The following is a 23,337-nucleotide window of genomic DNA, read 5'->3' as shown; positions in this document are numbered from 1 at the left end:
GATACAGAACAGGGTTTGATCACAGACCACACCTCGATCACCAATTACAGATGTTACCTTAATCACTGTTCACAGACCACACCTTGATCACCGATCACAGATGACACCTTAATCACTGTTCACAGACCACACCTTGATCACCGATCACAGATGACAGTTTAATCACTGTTCACAGACTACATCTTGATCACCAATCACAGATGACACTTTAATCACTGATCACAGACCACATCTTGATCATCAGTCACTGACCATGATGCAACCTCAGCCTTCGGAACAGAAATATTTAATATTTAATTTTGGCCTCAGTGTTTCAAAGCTGTAGTATGTCAATACACTTTTTAGCTTCACTTTAATTCCCACAGTCATGTAATCACTGTAAATGAAGCTTTGTTACCACTTACAAAGGCCAATATGTCTCATATGGCTGGCACTTCTTTTTTGATCTGGATTTAAACCATGGAATCTGTTTCTGAACCCTTGCACAAAGCCTCCTGGCAACACTAACACTGACCCTAACCCAATGCTAACCTTGTACTTAGCCATAATCTTCTCATATCTTAATTGTGGAGTAACCAAACAGAAAACAGTGGGAGAGAAAAGAAGGTGGCCTGGGACAGACTGAAAGAATGAGGACCAGTTGTGGAGATCTCCTGCCCTACATTCCATTGTGTAGAGTCACCTAGTCTTACGTACCAAATGCATCATAGCATAAGCTTTTCCATCCACATTAATCAAATCTAAAGCCAAACCGTAATGTATCCCTAACACCCAACCATCACCTGTCCCTGCGCTTCACATACATATGAAATATAAAATATAGATGTGTAAATATATTTAGAAATTATAACCAAAACAAAAAAAGCATTTCTATATTTATTCGATTTTGACCAAAAAAAACCAAAATCACACATTTTTATTCACATTTAAATTTCTCAGACATTAAATGTCAGAAAAAAAGCTTCCAACATTTATAAAATATTACATTTTCCTGTTTTTTTTGTTTGTTTTTTTTTTTTACTCAGCTCTTGGATGAATTTTGACATTGGTTTAAATAATGGAGAGTTTGCATTTGACAACACATTTTTCTCTCATATTTGGCACTTCCAGGTCTGAGAGTTGGAATAAATAGACAGTGAGAGATTGGATCACTGAAGCCAAGCTTTAATGAATTATCAAAGGCACATGCTAGTTGAAGTGGAAGGGGAAATTTAAATGGAGGCCCTCCACCTGAGCATCAGCGAGAGGTTATTGCTTTTTTACTTTGACTGAGAGATCCCATCAGGCTTTGCAGCATATGGTTCATGTTTGGCAAACTGTACTAGCTCATTAAAATCAGGGGAGCAGGTGCTCTCAACCTAAGTGAATATTATAGTGAATTGTCAATCAGCACACAGGTTAGGATACTGCTGAGTAGTGGGGTAAGTGTCTCTTTCTCTCAAAACTTCCCATCATAGACCATTAGTCATATCTATACTGTATTCAGTAGGACAATATGTTTTTGTTCATAGTTTCATTTAAAACTCCCATGTGACATTTAAATATTAAAACATTTATGAGAAGCATTTGAGGGATATTAACCGCAATACTTTTATTTCAGTCACAACCAAAGAACACGAACGGTAGATTCCTCTAGAATCCAGCATTCTCTGGATGTCTGTTGGAGAGTATAATTATCTTTAGATATATAGATCAATAGGGTTGCAGAAATACTTAATTAAATGCCTAATAGCTGCTACCAGTAATGCTTGACTCTATGAGCATGTTACCAGAGGTTTTTGTTTTTTGCTGCTGTTGGTATTTTTTCTGCTGTACATGGTGCTCCATTAGGGATAATGGACCTGCTGCTCCTGACCAAGGTTTTCTGTTGTCGGACCCTCTGGGAGACAGGTCTCATTTTACACCTGATACACAGCCGATGGAGTGGCACTTTCAACCAGCCTGTGAATGGTTTTCAGTTTACAGGATTTTTTTAAACGTATTTTTTTCTGTTTGTTGCTATAGGAGACACTCTTTGTCAGCATGGTTGGTTATAATATTCTACCATTCATTAATAATAGTAAGGCCATTCTACATATTGCAGGTATTGTCTGGAAAAATTAAATGTGTAAATGATTTGTGTCCTTCAGTTTTGGCTTCCTGTGAACTCGTTCTCTCGGTGATTGGATGATAGCGTCATTGATTCTGTCTCATAACGATTTATGGTCAGCTTACAGTAGTAACTTTCAGAGGCTCTCATACCTTTCTCAGAGGGCTGTTTCATTCAAAATGTTTAATCTTTATATGAATTTCTATTCAGTTATAGTGCATGTTAGTTTGAGTATATTCTGAAACAGGGTGGAGAGTTGAAAATAGACCATAAATATGTAAATACATAGCTGATTACCAAATTAATGCTTTGAATTTATGAATACATTATGAATCATTTTCAGTGCTGTATAAGGGAGTGATAACTCATGACAACTCCAGAGCAGTAATTACAAGTGAACCATTTAAAATGTGGCGTGAAAAAAAAAAGAAACAGACATCACAAGTAGAAACTACAATTTACAGTTTTCACTTTAGGAATCTTCCAGTTTACAGCACTCACATAATCCCCAAAGTATGAGACCAAGTTCCTTGTCTCTACAGTGCATTAGTCCTAGACAAGCCACTTAGTGCCACCAGCTGGACATCAGACTTTTTGTGGTACTGATGTAAAGAGTTCTCTCTCTCTATCTTTGTGAGTCATTAAGGGCGACAAGAATCTGATTCATTTGACATCTAAGCACCCTTAGAGTTTGTATTTAAGTGATGGAAAAGGACATCTTTCCATTTTCATTTTCAGACTATGAAGACAACATACTTAGATTGATATTGATATTGATACTGATATATATTTAAAGCTCAGAGAAAGAATTACTGTATGCTAGACCATACAGTTTTTGCTGGGTTTCCTATAAACCCAGGTCTTGTTCTACAGTTAGTTAGTAATTGCATTCACTACACTGCTAACTGCTGTACTGAGTCAGCATTGCCTATGTATTTGTATGCTTACATCATTAGTATCACTGCGTATCATGAAAGATCAGTGTAGCAAATGTATAGTCATATAGTTATCATGTATTTCAGTATGAAGATGATAGAAAATGACTGTGTTTATAGAGTGCATTGGTCAGCAGTCCATTAAATTCCTTCACACAACGACCAGACCGCCCAAGTTCAAAGGGCGGCACTGTGAGAGAATCATAAAGATGAGGGGCAATCTGAGCCTCTCTTTAATGTCCGTGCGTGTCCGTTTTATCAGACATCACAAGGTGAGTACCTTTATGTTTGTGGCATTACGAAAAGTAAAGGCCTCTCTAATTCTAAGCTTTGGAGTGCACCGTATCTTTGAATATATTATGTAGAATATAGATAAATATGTGAGATAAAGATGTAAGTTTAGGTCCAAGCACCGATATATAAGCAGCTGCACGCCATTCGAGGAGAGAGCTGTTTTCAGTTTTGGTTTTCCTTTGGTAGCTCCATAGTGGCTGGGTGAGTAGATGGATGAGCAGATCAGTTCTCATAATTTTCATGGAGGTGTCTCCTACAGTAACTTGAGTTGCACTACTATTGCTCAAACATATTTAATATGATCTGCAGAGCTACAGAAATTCTTGTCCATTCTTCTGTGCTGTGTAGCTACAACAATAATAATAATAATAATAATAAAAAAAAGAATTGCCCATTATAATTCACGTTTACCACAAGTGCAAAAGAATCAACCCAGAGCACTTTAATCCATTTAAATTCTTTTTCCATCTGCCTTAGTGCCCAGGAATCACTCAAAGCTGCCAGCAACATTAGTCAATTATGAATAACCACCTGCCAAAGTTGGGGATAGAAGACATTTGTTTTTCTCTCCGGAGGCCTCAGTCTGTGTTTTAGGTTGTCCCAGTTTCACAGGAGAGCAGTTCAATCGTGGCAGTCAAAAAAGAGGGGCGTTCACAGCCTTCTTCCCTTCTGCAGGGGAGTGATAATCTGTCCACAAAGTCAAAGGAAAAGTTACTGTGAAGAGCTTGGAATAATGCACACGCAAGTTTGCACACAGAGCACTTAAGATAAGATTCATTAAGAATTGGGTGGGCGGGGCGGGGAGGGGGAGGTGGGGGGTGCGTACACTTTCAGAAATGCGTCTGTAAAATTACAGATATGTTTCAATGCCAGTTTCAAATTTGTGACAGACATTTAAGATGTTTTAGTAGTCACAGCGCTGAATCCGACATCAGTAGCATCGAACATAGCTGGCTTTGGCAATGATGCTGGATATTAAATTAGATGACTTGAATTATCTGATTGTTTTACTTTATTGTGTTGCTGTTGCGCATATATGTTGATCTTTATATGTATGTAAAGCTACTGCGCTGAGATGATTAATAAAGAGCAGTGAAATTTTCATTAACTGGGAATATGAATATGCTTGCTTACATGTATAACCCAGTCAAGATCTGTTCAAAGAGAAACACTGTTCATTCAGGGATATTCATGAAATCAGGCACTTTCAAACCAAGATCCAGGGAAGTACTTGTTAGTATCCAGCAATCAAGATCTTTGTGCTGAACCCCTATTAGCTCTAAGTAGAACTGCATAAAAAAAGGCCATTTAAAAATATCTGTGTACTTTCAACCCCCGACAGTTTTATGACGTAAACCACATAAAGACCTTGTTTAGATGGTAACAGAGCAGTTCTGTAAAACTTGCTCAAAGTAAGATTTCGGTAAAATGCAAGCAGTTTTTTTTAAGCATTGTTGCATGAAATTGGGCTAACTACAAGACGAAATATGTAAACATTTATATGTTACAATCTTTTATATTGAAACAAATTATGATTATTGTTGTTGTTACAGTATTATTGTTGTTGGTTATTGTTGCTGTTGTTATTTGCACATCTTTCAGTATTTTCATATCAAGTAAGCACATCTAACAGTTCTGCAGGGTACCTTCCAAATGTATGTATGTACTTTACATGCAGGATGTAATTAGGTACTCCATGACCATGCATAATTACTCATGTGTTACAAAACATGTTCTATATGTACAGATAATATGTAAATATGTTATCAGGAAGGCCATTTGAATTAGAACAGAATGTTTTCACATCCAAATCACTCTAAATGTTAAACATATAACATTAACTAGATGCGTCATGGCAGTTCATCTCCACTGATTCATTGCTATAGTAGAAGACCACAGTTTTGACAACATGGAAAGGTCTGGCTAACAAAAACTGACATTGTGGAAATGAGGTGGAAAAACAGGTCAAAACAGAACATCCTAACTAAATAACCCTTGGCCTCAATCATCCTCCCTCTCTCTCTCTCTCTCTCTCTCTCTCTCTCTCTCTCTCTCTCTCTCTCTGTCTTTCTCTCCCTCTCTTAAACTCTTGTCTATGCTCATATCAATTTACAAGCACCCTTAAATCCTTTTTTTAATATCTGGACTTCTCAGAGACAGACTGGGTTTTGTGAGTGGCATCCTTTTGGCAAGCCTAAAGAAAGTAAAGTGTTTATGTAGGAGGTCCAAACAGTGAGACTGATGACAGGGACGGTGGCCATTCTGTATGGATCGATAGAGCCTTTTCTGGCTCAGGTCAATACATAGCCACAGGACAAATATCCTTTTAGAACATCCTCACCCATTTAAGAGCTACATCACCCACATTGGCTCAGATATTATTAGGTGATTCAGGCCAGTATGGTAGGGTCCATCATTATTGCCCAGTTACAGCAAACTACCATTTTCCAGTGCTAGATTTTGGTTATGCAACCAGTAAATTGCTGCGCCAATATAAACAAAAAACAAAAAAAAAAAAGAAAGAAAAAGAAAGAAGTCTAGACAGCTCAAAATGATGAAATTATCCTTTGTCACTTTGCAAGCATAAATAGGTATGACAAGAATTCAGTAGAGTTTGTAAAATCGTTTAAGTGCCAATTGATCACATTTAAAAGCGGGATTGAGACGACGCCCCTGAGAAAGAGCCCTATTTCCCATTCCCTGCTCATTTCCTTTCTCTCCGTTCAGTGTAAGACATCACTCTGATACCTAGTGACAGTGACTTCAAAAGCACCTTCACAATTGAAAACACTTTCTGTCATTAATCCATGTTTTTTGCTGTTTCATATGTATCCTGAAGGACATCAGTCTAAGAATGAGTTCTTTCACGAGCGCAGCTGGTGAGATATACACCTGTTTACATCCGAACGCTGAAAGACAAATGTGGAGCAGATACATTTTAGGTAGGAGGTGTTGTCTATTTATAAGACAGGCTGCACCTCAGTGACTGTTTTAGACATTCTGGTGTGACAATCTGCGCATATAGGACTGACAGGAGTGCTTCAGCACACCTCACTACATTAGCTGTGTGAGAGTAAATGGATTCTTTTGCCTAAAATATTTTTTTCGCGATGACAGCACTAAGTAGGTCTCAAACCCTGGTCTAACAGGGCACATAAAAAGATTCCATTCAAAGGCTCTCACTATATTTGGCTACTTGTCTATTCTTTTGATGAGAGATGTTTTAACTACTCTCTCAACAACCTGTGAAAAAAAACAAAAAACAAAAAACGAACAGACAAGCCATGTGCTAATTTTTAGAACAACTCCAATCCCGCAACAGTCGTCTGAGTCAGTTTGCATTGACACAAATGAAGAATATAGAACAAGCTTGACCATCTCTTGATTAAATGGATGAAGTTTGAGACTTGTCTTTCATTAACAAATAGAACCTTTTTGCGTGAAACTTTGTGTATGACATTTCTTTTATGTTTTTGAGCATGATGTGCATGTCAGGCGCACTATTTTCAATGTTCTGGTTTCCTCTGTGAAGATGTTCAAAGGTGCTGTAATAATATCAGAGCTCAGAGTACACATGAGAATCCCAGTGCACTACTAAATGACCACCCTAGCCAATTTTATGAACCCTTTGAAGCAACATTACCTGGAAATTCCACTGATGGATGCCAATTACATAAAAAATTGCTTTGTTCTCCTCTCCTGATTCACGTGTGCTGGTGTCATTCGAGTCTGTGGCCATGAATGAACATCAAGCTGTAAGACGATGCCTGGTTTCCTCTCATTGCAATAAGAGTTGATGTATCTCAGAGTAAATATGTAAATAAATAGATAGACGTGTCTTTATAGTGTAGATTTTTCATTTTAGAAAAAAACTGATGTATATGCACCCTACTGCTACGTTCTTTATTTCAACCACCACAAAATAGCTGATATTTCAGTCTTTAAGTGCCTGTATCACATGCAAAAACAGTGGTTATCTGTTGTTGATGAAATCCATCAGCTTTTATTTTGCAAACTGTTGATTAACCTTATATATATATATGTATATATATATATATATATGTGTGTGTGTGTGTGTGTGTGTGTGTGTGTGTACACATACATACCTAAACACACGCACATGTATATGAAATGCCGAAAACAATGTTATTACTTTTGCGTAAGAGAATATAGAAGTTTCTATATCATTTTGTGCCTTTTCAGTCACGGCCTTGAAATGACATTTTTCATTTTTTACAATCTTATGCCGGTTTGAAAGGCATTGAATTAGTAGCAATAATGTAATGACACAGCACAATACAATGCTACATTATAGTACAAACAAAAATATGGCAATGTCTGTTGAGCCCCACGCTTTTCATTACAGTTATGTACAGACAAACGACAAGGAAAGCATAGTAAGATTTGCGTATAAGCAGCGCAGCATGAAAGAGTGAAATACGACCTTAGTTACGTTTCAACGGTGCAGGTTCAACTTCGACCAAACGAACCAATGAGGTTGTAGGTTATTGTCTGGTGGAAAAGTTGGGCCGCTAAATGTTCAGGCAACATGGTGAGTTTAATTTACCGGTATTTTGAGGGAAAGTAATCGTTTTGTTTGGTTTTAGATAACACGGTTATATGAAGTATGTTTTTGTGACTCGTTTTATCTGGCTTCGTTGGTTTTCTTGTCAAATATGTCTCAGTTTTGCTATTCATTTAGTTATAACCGGTAGGCTAGCGTGCTGCTAGCAAGTCAGCTAGCTAATTGTCTGCAGTATATACCTTAATGTTAAGCTACAAGAGAAGAGGGTAGTTTCGTTAATAAAATGTGCATTTAATATCCACAAGCTTTTATATAACGAGTGATAACTACTCACTGTAAAAACGTTTTCTCGCGTAACTTGTAACGCATATGATCATGACAACAACGAAAATTCGGGTAAATGTTTAGCATTAGCTAAGTACTTCTTTGACTTAATGTCATCACCTTAGTCTGTGAAAGCTATACTGCGTTCTTCCTTCCTTCATAACTTATTTGGTTTATCAAATCCTATCCGTCCGGAGATATTACCTAACGCAAACACAACGGCATTGTTGTATTACTCTAACAGTAGTTGATTTCAGCTAGGTTTCTGCTGCCTTTTAAGTTCTTGAGTGTCGTTAACATATGACGTACTGGGGCCCCTGTTTTTATAAATCCAAATGTGCAGCTTGGTTGTCGGCTGCCCAACGAAGCTGGTAATAAAACTCACGCAAATGCCGCATATTAGTTTCTTTAAACATATCATGCACTAAAGAATTCCGTTTTCAAGTAAGGCGTCATATGCTACTGAAAGGGGGGAGGGGGGGTAGTTAGAGTCAGGGTCGTGTCCTGATATAGCAAGGTAAGGAGAACAAGTTAAATGATGTGAGGTATATGTTTTCGACCATCAAACCAGCAACGTATCATGGAAAAATACCCCAATGCGTCTAATTTGGGCACGGAAACACGATTTAATTCTAGTTTTCGGATTTTTTTCTCTTGGTTTTGTTGTCAGTCTTGTCGAAGTTAGGGAGGAGAAACCCCACAAAGCAACAGTTACTTTGACCATAAGTTATTACAGCATCCTTTGCCCAGGGCTGTAGTGGTAACTGTGTGCGGTCTTTTGTTTATGACAGTCTTCGTCAGATGGTAATAGTGGCCCGAGCCAAGCACCACCTTTCCCTGGTGTCCCACCGTCAGGGATACCTCCACCTTTTGTAAGTTGGTGTCAGAAAGCCCATTTCTTGCCTGTTTCTTTGTCGCGTGTGACGAATGGCCTTTACGATTCGTGACGCATGTTTCTCTCTGTTTGTGTGTTGTCTAAGATGGGACCACCGGGAATGCCGCCTCATTTTCCGCCTATGGGAATGCCGCCGATGGGCCAGAGGCCTCCTAGCATGACTCCGATGCCTCCGGGAATGATGCCACCCATGATGCCACCCATGGGGGCTCCTCCTATGGGACAGGTGAGAGAGAGACACGTTTCAGCGTTGCCACCAGCAAACATAATTGTGACACATACGTCACGCTTAGCAACAGATACGTGTATATATCGGGACACAAGAAGAAATATATTGTGAGCCTCTGTATGGAAATTGCATACCGTCGCCAATGTAAAATGTACCTCTGTTAACATAATTGGATGTTCTCATGGGTATGAGAAGTACGTTGCTCTAATGAACCAGCTGGGACTGAAGCTGTCTGTGAGCTGACCTATTTCTGCAGGGTGCAGTGTGTTTGTGAGTGTGTGTGTGTGTGTGTGTGAGTAGTGCCATTTGTTTTAATTAAAAGGTGTGATTGAGAAGGTGTTTAATGTACCCCTACTGGAAAAGACAGGCTCAGAAGGTGGCCAGGAGCTGTCAAAACTGCTTTCTGCTGCTTCATAGGACACGTAAACTATGGCTTAGCGCTTTTTTTTTTTTTTTTTGAGAGCTTCAACAAGTTTCTTCTTCTCACCACACCCTGCCACAGTTTACCCCCCTCCTCAGGCGCCTCGCACAGGGTATTAATACCCTCGCCTGCGTGCTGCCACCTCCCCCTACTAGTGCCACACGAGAGGGGAATAAGCATTGGATGAATATTTCATGATGCTCTTTTATTAGATGCCAGGCATGATGCCGCCGATGATGCCCGGGATGATGATGCCACCGCGAATCCCAGCTGCAGCGATCCAGCCGACAGGACCGGTAACTGTCCCCCCCGCCCCCTGTGTCTCTCCCTCTCTCTCTCTCTCTCTCTCTCTCTCTCTCTCTCTTTCTCTCTTTCTCTCCTTCCCTGCTCCACAAGTTTATAAATAGATCCCTCAAGTCGTCCACACTCCCAGCATTAGCATAATGAACACTGTGCAAGGTGGGAACATGGGCTAATTTAGAGGTGTGCCTCTCTCTCTTTCTCTCTCTCTCTCTCTCTCTGACTACCCTTTTTTTTCTCCTCTCTCTCTTTAATAATGAGAGAATGTGCTACAAGCCCATGACTTAGATGGGCTTCGTGCAGTCTGGTAGACTTTTTGTGAAGTGTATCCTTGTGTTCGGGACAGAGCCGTCTGTTCCTCATTTTTAATTATCCATTCCGCCTGAAAGGATACAAACATATGCACTCAGATCTGTGCTCAGAGACTCTTTACATATGAACAGTTTTGTGTTGTGACAGTCAGACATTAGAAAAGGAAGTCATTCATTGGTGTACAGGTGTTCCTCCCGATGATCCTTTAAAGAAATTTACCGATTTTTACATCCATGACATAAATACTGCTTTGAACATAATTAGATTGTAATTTCTGAATTGCTTACCACATGACGTTGCCTTTGAATAAGAAACAGGTTCTGTGCCTTTACGATTTACACTGTTTTACAGAAAATAAAGAATAAAAGAAAACAAAATTTAAAAAAATAATTTCTTCCCCCAATGTAATGGGTGGGACTTTTGAATGGGAAAAAAAAATATTACTTTTGGCCTGCCTGTATAAATGATTAATTTTCTACTTTTGTCACCTTCGGTTTGAGAGGTGGCATGGCAGACAGCAGACAACTGCCTTGCTTAGTGTTTTAAAGCCGTCACAAAAATGTTACACTTGTCACATCATGTCTGTCAGAGTCCTGGTAACCTGTCTGTGTTCCGGCTGGGAGAGGGAGCCATCTCCGCAGTTAATTAAATAAACTGCTTTTCCTTAATCGTGCCCATTTAGAATACAACTGGGAGCTTTTATGAACTGAGAGAAAAACATTTAGATGTGAATTTCTCCCCACCCACCCCAGCCTGGGAATATGTTTACAGTTCAAAACTAAATGAAGAAATAAAGATTAATCCTTCTTAGTTCTCCTACCGGAGCATATATATCAAAAGGGTACTATTTAAGTTCTGCTGTCTTTTTCAGTAACCTTTCCACTGTTAATTGCAAGGCTTTTCTAAATTAGTCTGTTGGTTTCCAGTTTTTGATGTGATCATGTTTCCTCTCCACAGCCTGGTGTTAGCCCTGTGGACAATGCTGGTACGATTTTTACCTTTTCCTTATCATAAGATCATCATGATAATATGCTATACCTTTGAAGTTGTTTTATTATTCACAGATGTTATGTGGTGTCGTTAAAGTCATTTTTCTTCTTCCTTTTAGCCTCCTCCGCTACATCAGCCACAGCAGTGAGTACAACACGCTCTCTACCTCGACACACACAAATTCTCAGACAACAGCCTGAAATATCGTTTCAAAGGTTTAATATGCTTCCAGGAGAGTTTAGATTAAAGTGAGCATGTTCCATGCGGCATTTATATTTCTCAGTTATGCATTGTGACTCTGCCGTTTTTTATGTGGAGAAGAGATTATAAGCTTTCTGTTTTCATAGTCCCATTGCTCATTGGTATACTAACTCCTTTATGTCTCGCTTTCAGACATCATCAACAAATGACTCCCCTCAAGATGACCAGCCAAAAAAGGTGGGGGGGGGGGGGGGGCTGTAAAAAAAACAGGCCTTTTAATACTATATATATCTTGCAAACATGAGAGAATGACTTGCTTCTAATGAATAATACATTTATTTAATTAGATATGTTGTTAAGTGTTGAAGTGTGATAAATCTACAGTGTTTTATATATATGGGTTTTTCTGTACCGTGGTCACGTCTCAGTTCTGGATTTTTGGATCAAGTGTGAGCAACAGAGCAGTAATTCCTGTCCATGTATTCATGGTAATTTATCATTGTGAACGAAATGTGAAGGGGTGGTTTTTAATGGGGGTTTATGTCTAATCTTTAGAAATCAGTGTGGACTGAGCACAAGTCTGTGGACGGAAAGACCTACTATTACAACACAGAGACTAAGCAGTCTACATGGGAGAAACCAGATGAGCTGAAATCTCCAGCTGAGGTAAAAAAAAAAATACTCAGACACACTCACAGTTTTACCGTAATTCAGAGACACGCTGCACTTTCACATAATTAGTATATCTGTGTAAAGACCCGAATTTCATTTCTTCTGCATGTCTGATTAAACTTGACATTTACATGGAGTTGTTTTTAAATGGCGTCTGTTGCCGGTTTTTATTCACGCCGGACTGGGTTTTTGGTATACGTATCCTTACTACTTTTAACACCCTGTGAGAGTTCATCGTAAGGTTAAACGAATCGTCCTCAGGCAGCTGTCTGAATAAATTAATCTTCCCAAGACTTTACTTTCTGATCGAATTTCGGCTCTGTATTTGATGTCGGTACAGTACATTGTGCAATGTTCTGTTCTCCATACTGTTGCATGGCTAGTGCGTACAATGCTCCTACCTGTCATTTCTCTAATTCGTTCGATGCAGCAATTGCTTTCCAAGTGCCCGTGGAAGGAGTACAAGTCAGACACGGGAAAGCCATACTATTACAACTCGCAGACCAAGGAGTCGCGCTGGACCAAACCAAAGGAGCTGGAAGACCTCGAGGGTAAGTCAACTCCATTGATTCCCTGTTGGTTTCCTCTTCTTTGTATAGACCCGGACTAAAATTGCCCCAGCCAAAGTGTAGTACCGGCATATTTTGTACCTCTCTATGCCTCGTTAACCTGTGCCCCATTAGTTAGACATTCGCTCTTTTTGGCACAGAACGCAACCCTCTGCTTAGTTAATAAAAAGAGGGAATCAGAGTCATTGGAGAATTGCTGGATGAATAGACTGAAATCTTTTAACATTAATATCATGTATTTGAGCCTCTAAGATTAGCAATCGGCATCATCTGCATTACAAAGCGTTAGGCAGTTTTGCTAATTGTGCATGTATGAGGCTAAGCGTATTCAGATTTCATGCCTGTGTTGGCAGCTAACTCGTACATCATTGTCACTCTCAGGCTCTGTTTCTCACTCCAGGCTAACCTTGTCACTGTGTTTATTAGCCCTGAGCTAATGCCAGGGCTACAAGAAACAGAGCACTAGCTTTTGTACCTCATTTCCCTTGTAGATTTTTTTTTATTATTTTTGTGACACTGGAGGTGGTGTTTTTTTTTGGTGTTTTTTTTTCTTGGACTCATACATATTCCATTGAGCTCATCTTCGTCTCATATCAGATTAACCGAGCTAAATTTGATTTCTTGCATGTTCAAAGTAGAGAGGGAGAAAGGCCTTTCATTTTAGAGGCAAGTAAAGTGTAAATTTGATACTTACTGGAATTATTTGAGTGTTCGTCAGACCCACGAGAGAGAATGAGATTCTGAATTCTCATTCTCACTCTCCTAACTTTTAGTGGGTACTGATGTAAACACGCTGTGTTTGTAAGCTTATAGTCTGTTTTCTCTCTCTCTCTCACCGACTCTAACGATCAAAATATCTTTTTTTCTTTCAGCTATGATAAAAGCTGAGGAAAATGGGTGAGTCATTAAACATGCCTTGGTTTATAGTTTTTTGTTTTCCCTCCAGACTGATTCCACATCCTCTGATCCGTTTGTTTCTCTCAGTAAATGATGTTGATTTGGACTAAAGAGGTGTAAATATGAGCGGCCCTTTGATGGAGCAGCTGTGTTGTTGTGCTCGTATTAACTGCAGAACGACGGAGGTTGCAGCTCCTGGTACCGCGCCCGCTTTCCTCGCCCCGGCGGACCCCTCCGCCGCTGCCGCTGCTGCCGCCGCCGCCGCCACCGCCGTCGCCATGTCTGCCGTTGCCGAGGCAGACAGCACCGTGGCAACCGGCCCCGTGGCGGTCGCCGAGGAACAGATGTCGCACGTGCCGGCCCAGGCTGCTGAGGTCAGCACGGATGTGCCTGTGAACTCTCTGGAGGACACACCCAGTCAGGACGCACCTGCCAGGTAGAGCAGTCACGTCGCCTCGACACAAATTTAAGCCACCTAATAATATCAGTCTCTCAAACCCAACCTTGGCCTGGGTGCAGATATGTCTCAATGCGCTGAATGCAGTTTTAAATGTTTCACTATTATAAAGTAGATGCAGAACAAACCAAGCCTAATAAAGCAGTGATAAACCTCAGTTTATGAAACTTTCACCTCAGCTCACTTTATAAGCCTGTGAGAAACTCATAGCTGCCTATAATAATAATAATAATAATAATAATAATAATAGTAATAATACTAATACTACTACTACTAATAATAATAACCTTTATTTTTATAGCACCTTTCATACAAGAAATGCAGCTCAGAGTGCTTTACAATACAGAAATTACATGCACAGAGTGCTTCACAGGACAGTAGACACAGGCCAATAGACACAGAATGAACATAAAAACTGGGAAAATGAGCTTGTGCTATATTGTGACTGTATGTCTGTCCATCTCTGCTGGAGTCGTTTTTTAGATGTTTTTGATTTAGAACATCCGCAGAGAAACAGCTGCTTCATGTGCTAGTGTACATGTAATTTGTGTCAGTGGATAAGAAGAACGATTTTATATTCACTCAAACTAAAAAGGTCATTTTAATCAGTTCAATATTATTTTTATCAATCTGGTGTGCTAGTAGATTGGAAAGAATTACACACTGGCTGGGTTTATGTCTTTCTGAAAGGCTTTGAAGCTGAACACGAAGCTAAGACTTTCTGAGTGTCAGATTTAACGTTCTAATCAATCATTTGTCTCCTGAAGCTCTCTGTCTGGTTCAGCTCTCATCAGAACAGAGAAAGTTTAATGAAGAAGAAAGAATATATTACAAAACTTTAAAATTGCACGCGTAGATTACATGCTTAAAAAATGGCCCTAATTGCATGCATATGTTTGTGTGTGTGTGTGTGTGTGTGTATGAGACAGTTCTTTGTCATTGTCATGCATTCTCTTCCTCTCTGGATTTCCACAGTATTGATGTGTCCAAAGAAGAGAGGCCAGAGCTGGTGAAGAAAGTCTACAAGTGGAACACCAAAGAAGAGGCCAAGCAGGCTTTCAAAGAGCTGCTTAAAGAGAAGGTAAGGCGGCCTCTCTTTTCCCAGCAAACCCCGCAAATACACACGGAGCCTCACCATCACAGGCTCACAGGTGCGACGGGCGAGTCCGCACTGATTGTCCTCCTCCCCCCCCCCCCCCCCCGAATCAAAACCGCCTCTGATTGCGAGTACCTCACAAAGCTGGTCTGCGTCAGGTGGCTTTGGGGGAGGGGGAGGGGGGAGGAGAGGGTCTTGAACAATAGCCGCACCACTGCTCCCCAGGCTGTGCTGTTGCTGCTCAGTAGCGAGGGAGGTGGCTGTCTGGGCTTCTATATTTAGACGGCGTTTTAATTTGGCGCACAAAGCTCTCCTTCGAGACTCCGCGCTGTGTGTGTGGGTTTTTTTTTTTCTTTTTTTCGTTCCCCCCCCTTCTGCGAGCATTAAATTGCTGTGTCTTTCTAATTAGAGTGTAGGGATGAAGGCTTGTCTGAGAGCACACTGGTGGAGTTCCACGCTCCAGGAGGCGAGAGTTAGATGCACTCTGTGATAGGGCTGTGTAGTGGATGAGCACAGACAGTGGAAAAGGCCACTTATGTAAGGCGCTGGCATTTCGCTAAATTATTGCAGCGCTGCCCGCACGCCGCCTCACTCCTCACTCCTCGCCCGGCCGTAGTTAAGTAGAGCGTGTCACCTGGACGACACGAGGTTCAGAGAGGAACGCTTGGTGATGGGACCCTCGCCGCTTTTATTTCCATGACTTCATCTTTCTCTCTCTCTCGCTCTCTTTCCACTCATCTACACACCTGAGTGACAGGCATGCTGGTCTCAGTATGCCCCCAAATCGCTCATATAATCTCCCAGGCCCCTGCTCCTCGCGTTGTAAATGTCACTGTTAAAACTTCACTTGCTTGGCTAAAAACATGAGTTGTTTTTTCATGTTGTTTTGTTCTACAGTCAATTTATGATTCTTTCTCTTTCCCCCAAGGGTGTCTCGTCCAATGCCTCATGGGAACAGGCGATGAAACTGATCATCAACGACCCGCGTTACAGGTGCGACACCAGTTCCTCTATGCCGGATTTCTAATAAACGCTCCAATACGGTAAATTACCTCCAATTAATCTTGCTGTCCTTTTTTTAATCTCTCTCTGTCTTTCTTTTTGGCTTCAGTGCACTGCCCAAGCTGAGTGAGAAAAAACAGGCCTTTAATGCCTACAAGGTGCAAACAGAGAAGGAAGAAAAAGAAGAAGCCAGGATCAAATATAAAGAGTCCAAAGAGACCTTCCAGCGTTTCTTAGAGAATCACGAGAAAATGACATCAACCACCAGATACAAGTAGGAGAGATGTTCCCTATAGACGAAGTGTGTGTGTGTGTGTGTGTTTGTGTGTGTGGTAGTGAAATCTTGAAATCTCCTTTGTTGTCTGTCACCACACCGTTAACCGTGCTCTTTTCAATTGTATCGTGTTTGTTTGTGCTGTGGTTATTGCTCAGATGCGTAAAGGTGAATTTCACCTGAAGGTTTTTGGGTTCTTTCTGTACAGTGGTGGCGTTACACTGATTTGACTAAATGAATGCCATTTCCCATGTACTTCACACAAATCTCCTGTCACATTGAATGTAGTGTGCATCAATCACGTGTACTGCTTTCACGTCTTATCCTGGAGCGCAGGCCTGAATATTTTCTTTTTGTTGTTCTGTCAGTTTCCCTCTCTTTTGTTCTCTTTGACTCAGCACCACGTTTGAACATCAAATGAGTTTTTTGTAGTGAAGATATACCGGTCTGCCGTTACTCAGTCTAATACTGCCCCTCTGTGGTCATGAGCCGTACTGCAGCATTTAGTTAGAGGATTCTACAGATCCTAAGCTTCCTTTCTTTGAAAGCTTGAAAGGAGTGGACTGGCCTTAGTAACAGGGTTATAGCTCTGTACTGCCCTCTGGTGGTTGTGTTTAATATGTCACATTTTCACATTTTTCCCCTGGTGTGCTATATAACATTAAAGGAAGAGCCAAGTATCTCGTGCTGAAATACCTCATGTGCGCGTATGTGTGTGTCAGGAAAGCAGAGCAGATGTTTGGAGAGCTTGAGGTGTGGAGCTGTGTTCCTGAAAGAGATCGTATAGAGATCTACGAGGACGTGCTTTTCTACCTTGCCAAGAAAGAAAAGGTGAGTATACCACTTCAGCTGTCCATGTGTGCTTTATGTCCAGACACCCTCTATTCAATTAACTGAAGAGTTACCTCAGATTTCATTTCATTTGTACATGAGAGAACAAGCCACAGTTTAAAATACAGTAGGCCTTTGAGTTCTTTGCTCGCGTAACATTTTAACTTAATAACAGTAATGGATTATTGCGTAATGATCACATACTTTACTAGACAGCAGTGCATACGTTAACATCAAACAGTTATCACCTCGGCAGCCGACGTTACAGGCAAGTATTTGACACAGGGGTATAAGGGGTACAGTCGACTCACTCGCATTCTGTGTCCTGGCCCATAGGAACAAGCCAAGCAGCTGAGGAAGAGGAACTGGGAGGCGCTGAAGAACATTCTGGACAACATGGCCAATGTTACGTACCGTACGACCTGGTCAGAAGCTCAGCAGTACCTGCTGGACAACCCAACGTTCGCAGAGGACGAGGAACTCCAAAGTAGGTCAAGAGGACACACGCCGGTCTTACGCCGTCTCGACCGTGCAACACTTTTTTTTCCCCCCACTGCACCCTGGTTTTTTTTTGATCCAGTGTAATGAAAACCAGTTAAACTTAAAAGCCTTCTTAGAAGTTCATTCACTGAATATAACTCACTAACTAAATATAAGAAGTGTAAATTGATTGCTTGTTCCGATGGGAACATGGTGTTCTAATTAACATATGGTTATCTGTCTGTCTGTGTGTGTGTGTGTGTGTGTGTGTGTGTGTGTGTAAGACATGGATAAGGAGGACGCTCTGATTTGTTTCGAGGAGCACATTCGTGCTCTCGAGAAGGAGGAGGAGGAGGAGAAGCAGAAGTCTTTGCTCAGAGAGAGACGCAGACAGAGAAAAAACAGAGAAGCTTTTCAGGTGAAAGAACCTTGGCTTGTCACCGTACATGGTTCCATGGTTACCGTTGCTAAAAGAGACTATGGGGGGGGGGGGGTGCCCTGAAGAAGCTCATTGTTTTCAGATTTTTCCACCACATGTCAGATGTGCTATCTGCAGGCAAGCAAGCACTCGAATGAACTTGTATGACTTGAACTTTGTATGACTGCCAACATATATTCATTTGATCAGCTCTGCTATATGATATGTGTAAATAGGCAATGGGATGTCTGGGATGTGTGTGTGGAAAGCTGGGCAGGCATTTGAAGGAGTTGTTGTAGCTAGGTATCTTGTGTCCAGTGAATATTTCATTACCTAATCATTTTCAACAGGTTGCATGAGTCCCGTTGTTATAATGTGTGTAAGTGAGTAAAGTATATGCTGATGTGCCCTTGAAACCCACCCTAACAATGTGTGTTTGTGTGTGTGTTTGTGTAGAAATTTCTGGACGAGCTCCATGACCACGGTCAGCTGCACTCCATGTCATCATGGATGGAAATGTACCCAACAATCAGCGCTGACATCCGATTTGCCAGCATGCTCGGACAGCCAGGTCATACACACTCCACACCACAGGCCTTATACACACATTACACACACGCTATACACACGCTCCACCTCACACACATTACACACACGTTCCACCTCACACACATTACACACACTCCACCTCACACACATTACACCCACGTTCCACCTCACACACATTACACACACTCCACCTCACACACATTACACCCACGTTCCACCTCACACACATTACACACACTCCACCTCACACACATTACACACACACTCCACCTCACACACATTACACACGTTCCACCTCACACACATTACACACACTCCACCTCACACACATTACACACACACTCCACCTCACACACATTACACACACGCTATACACACACACTCCACCTCACACACATTACACACACGTTCCACCTCACACACATTACACACGTTCCACCTCACACACATTACACACACGCTATACGCAAACACTCCACCTCACACACATTACACACACTCCACCTCACACACATTACACACACATTACACACACTCCACCTCACACACATTACACACACATTACACACACTCCACCTCACACACATTACACACACATTACACACACTCCACCTCACACACATTACACACACACTCCACCTCACACACATTACACACACACTCCACCTCACACACATTACACACACACTCCACCTCGTACACATTACACACACGCTATACACACACACTCCACCTCACACACATTACACACACATTACACACACTCCACCTCACACACACACTCCACCTCACACACATTACACACACTCCACCTCATACACATTACACACACGCTATACACACACACTCCACCTCACACACATTACACACACTCCACCTCATACACATTACACACACGCTATACACACACACTCCACTTCACACACATTACACACACTCCACCTCATACACATTACACACACGCTATACACACACACTCCACTTCACACACATTACACACACATTACACACACTCCACCTCACACACGTTACACACACGCTATACACATACTCCACCTCACACACATTACACACACGTTACACACACACTCCACCTCACACACATTACACACACATTACACACACTCCACCTCACACACATTACACACACATTACACACACTCCACCTCACACACATTACACACACATTACACACACTCCACCTCACACACATTACACACACATTACACACACTCCACCTCACACACATTACACACACGCTATACACACACTCCACCTCACACACATTACACACACGTTACACACACACTCCACCTCACACACATTACACACACGTTACACACACACTCCACCTCACACACATTACACACACGTTACACACACACTCCACCTCACACACATTACACACACGTTACACACACACTCCACCTCACACACATTACACACACGTTACACACACTCCACCTCACACACATTACACACACACTCCATCTCACACACGCTATACACACACACTCCACCTCACACACATTACACACACTCCACCTCACACACATTACACACATGCTATACACATACTCCACCTCACACACATTACACACACGTTACACACACACTCCACCTCACACACATTACACACACATTACACACACTCCACCTCACACACATTACACACACGCTATACACACACTCCACCTCACACACGTTACACACACGCTATACACACACTCCACCTCACACACGTTACACACACGCTATACACACACTCCACCTCACACACATTACACACACGTTACACACACACTCCACCTCACACACATTACACACACGCTATACACACACTCCACCTCACACACATTACACACACACTCCACCTCACACACACTTCACCTCACATGCTCTCAGGTACAGTATATACAGTGGATATCAAAAGTCCACACATGCTTATTGAAATGTTGGGTTTTGTTGTTGTGAAGTCTGAAATCAAGACAAATCATGCTAGACCTTTTTCACCTTCAAGATCTTGAATTAACCAGTATTTAAGTGAAACATGAAAGGATGACTTTCAGGAAAAAGAATTAAAATGTAAAAAAAAAAAAAAAAAAAATTCAATGCCTTTGTTGCATAGGTGTGCGCACCTTTTAACTCATACTTTGTGGAAGCGCCTTTGGCTTTGATTATAGCTGTGACACTGTTTGAATAGGTCTCTATCAGCTTAGTGTACAAGTTCAGTTACATTAAAAGGTGATCTCTTGTGAACAGTTCTCTCCAGGTTAGTGTGAAGATTTTCACCAGGACTAAGGTCTGGGCTGTGACAGGCCCTTTTCAGCACACCGATCTTCCCTTTTCCCTGATCCATTCCTTTGTCGAGTCAGCTGTGTGTTTTGGATCATCGTCGTGTTGAAAGATGAAATTCTTCTTTAATTTCCAGCTTTCTGGCAGAAGACAACGTGTTTCGCGCCAGAACATCTTGGCATTTGGAGCTGTTCATTTTCCCGCTCTGTCTTAACCCCTTGTCCTAGCTGAAGAAAAGCACCCCCCCAGAACAAGACGCTGCTTTACAGTATACGCTGTGTTCTCTCGGTGATGAACTGTGTGGGCTTCGTACCAAACATGACTTTCGGAATTGTGACCAAAATGTTCAACCTTGGTCTCATCAGACCATTTCCCCACAGTCTGGGAGACATATGATTATATCTTTTAGCAAACTTGAAACAGACTGAGATGTTTTTCTCATGACCAATGGCTTTCATCTTACCACCAGAGTTCAAACTGGGTAGAGCTTATGAGAAATGATTGTGCTAAGCAGGGAACGGGCACTTGCTGCCATAAATTTCTGCTGCTCCTTCAAGGTTTTCATTGGTGTTTTGGTAAAACCGTTTGGTAGCGCTTTGAGGGTGATCGGCTCTCCTTTCGCCGGTCATTAACTTTGGAGGCTCTTCCTGATATTTGCGTTTTTACGGGGGCCCCGTGCTTCTTCCGCCTTTTAACGGTGGTCTTGACAGTATTTTGTGATGTAGTAAATGCCTCTGAAATGTTTTTATAGCTATCTTTTGATTTGCGCCTTTCGATAATAAGATCCCAAAGTGCTTTTGCGGACCATGATGAGTCCTTCGCTATTCAACCGAGAGACCCTCTGAGAAAGCCCGTAAGAGCGGTTGATTTTTTTAGTTAGGGTAAATCAGAATCTTTTCATTAATGTCAGGTGAGTTGTAATAACCTCTGTAAGCGATTTTGCATTGTAATCCCTCCAATCAGAAAACAGCACAAGGTGTTCACACTCGTACAACTGAGGCATTGAGGGGTTTTGTATTTTTTAATTATTTTTCCTGAAAGTCGTCCTTCTGTTTTTCATTTAAACTTTCTTTATTCCAACGTCGTCTTAAAGGTGAAAAATGTCTGGTTTGATCTGTCTTGACTTCAGTTTTTACATCAGCAAAATCTGACATTTCAGTAAGGGTGTGTAGACCTTTGCGATCCGCTGTGTATGCTCACAGTAAATGGATTTTGTTAGAGTGTAATAGAGCCACAATAATGTAATAACTATTTCCGTTTGTTGTTTTGTTTTTTTTTGTTTTGTTTTTTTTTAATCTGCAGGCTCAACGCCCCTTGATCTGTTTAAATTCTACGTGGAGGATCTCAAAGCTCGTTACCATGACGAGAAGAGGATCATTAAGGACATCTTAAAGGTGAACTCCCCTCCCAGCTGTTTGAACAATCATTTTTAACTCCATATTCTTCTCAGGGCAGTACGTTCCGCATCTCAGTATATTTTAGGTGAAGTTTTGTTTCTAAGTTTTCTGCTTAAATCAAACCTCTCCTTCAATGTTTTTTTTTTTAAACTGATTTTATACACCCAAAGGACAAAGGCTTTCTGGTGGAAATCAACACCAACTTTGAGGACTTTGGTTCGGTCATCAGCTCAGACAAAAGAGCCACCACATTAGACGCCGGGAACATTAAACTGGCCTTTAACAGTGTAAGAATGACCCCTCTTTTATTGTTAAGATTCATTCTAACGCAGACACGCAGAAGTGAAATTAATAATGTCACTCTCTCTCTCTGGTGTAGTTACTGGAGAAAGCAGAAGCTCGGGAGAGGGAGAGGGAGAAAGAGGAGGCCAGGAAGATGAAAAGGAAAGAAGCTGCATTCAGGAGCATGCTAAAACAGGCCACGCCTCCTCTGGAACCAGACTCCACCTGGGAAGGTGTAAGTACCCATTTTTTGGCACTAAATGACATCAAGAGAACTGTTAATCTCCTGTTCTCTGTGTTACTCACCTAGCTAATTCTGCCTTTCCTCTCTTCCTCTGTCGCTCTCTCTAAATTTGGATTATCTTTGAAATCAGTGCAGCCTGACTCAGAATGTTTATGAATGTAACGTTTGATAATATGTTACCTCTGAACTTGGTATGTTTTTAAATGTCACTGTTTTTTTGTTTTGTTTTTTTAAACAGGTGAGAGAGAGATTTTTGAAAGAGCCTGCGTTTGAGGACATAACACTGGAGTCAGAGAGAAAACGGATATTTAAAGATTTCATTCACGTCTTGGAGGTACATATCCAGATCCACTCATTTT

General features: G+C 41.3%; 1 protein-coding gene across 2 annotated transcripts in view; it reads left to right on the top strand.

The window, feature by feature from the left end:
* Positions 1-7,861: 7,861 nt before the first annotated feature.
* prpf40a (PRP40 pre-mRNA processing factor 40 homolog A) overlaps positions 7,862-23,337 on the top strand; it is a 17,543-nt gene continuing 2,067 nt past the window's right edge. The window contains exons 1-21 of one of the 2 annotated variants that reach the window (XM_030785932.1): positions 7,862-7,870; positions 9,148-9,288; positions 9,925-10,008; positions 11,282-11,309; positions 11,433-11,458; positions 11,708-11,752; positions 12,071-12,181; positions 12,618-12,738; positions 13,629-13,653; positions 13,829-14,089; positions 15,086-15,191; positions 16,135-16,199; positions 16,318-16,482; positions 17,205-17,313; positions 17,650-17,800; positions 18,078-18,211; positions 18,668-18,782; positions 22,358-22,449; positions 22,623-22,739; positions 22,832-22,969; positions 23,217-23,312. In XM_030785932.1, the coding sequence (XP_030641792.1) occupies positions 7,868-7,870; positions 9,148-9,288; positions 9,925-10,008; positions 11,282-11,309; positions 11,433-11,458; positions 11,708-11,752; positions 12,071-12,181; positions 12,618-12,738; positions 13,629-13,653; positions 13,829-14,089; positions 15,086-15,191; positions 16,135-16,199; positions 16,318-16,482; positions 17,205-17,313; positions 17,650-17,800; positions 18,078-18,211; positions 18,668-18,782; positions 22,358-22,449; positions 22,623-22,739; positions 22,832-22,969; positions 23,217-23,312 (2,133 nt within the window). In that variant the 5' untranslated portion in view covers positions 7,862-7,867. Of the gene's footprint in view, positions 7,871-8,966; positions 9,040-9,147; positions 9,289-9,924; positions 10,009-11,281; positions 11,310-11,432; positions 11,459-11,707; positions 11,753-12,070; positions 12,182-12,617; positions 12,739-13,628; positions 13,654-13,828; positions 14,090-15,085; positions 15,192-16,134; positions 16,200-16,317; positions 16,483-17,204; positions 17,314-17,649; positions 17,801-18,077; positions 18,212-18,667; positions 18,783-22,357; positions 22,450-22,622; positions 22,740-22,831; positions 22,970-23,216; positions 23,313-23,337 lie in introns of those variants that run through there. The other variant, XM_030785933.1, reaches the window with a different exon arrangement.

The sequence above is a fragment of the Chanos chanos genome, chromosome 10 (genome assembly GCF_902362185.1).
Source record: "Chanos chanos chromosome 10, fChaCha1.1, whole genome shotgun sequence".
Taxonomy (NCBI): domain Eukaryota; kingdom Metazoa; phylum Chordata; class Actinopteri; order Gonorynchiformes; family Chanidae; genus Chanos; species Chanos chanos.
The sequence above is the reverse complement of the archived record's forward strand: the minus strand, read 5'-3'. Positions and strand labels throughout refer to the sequence as shown.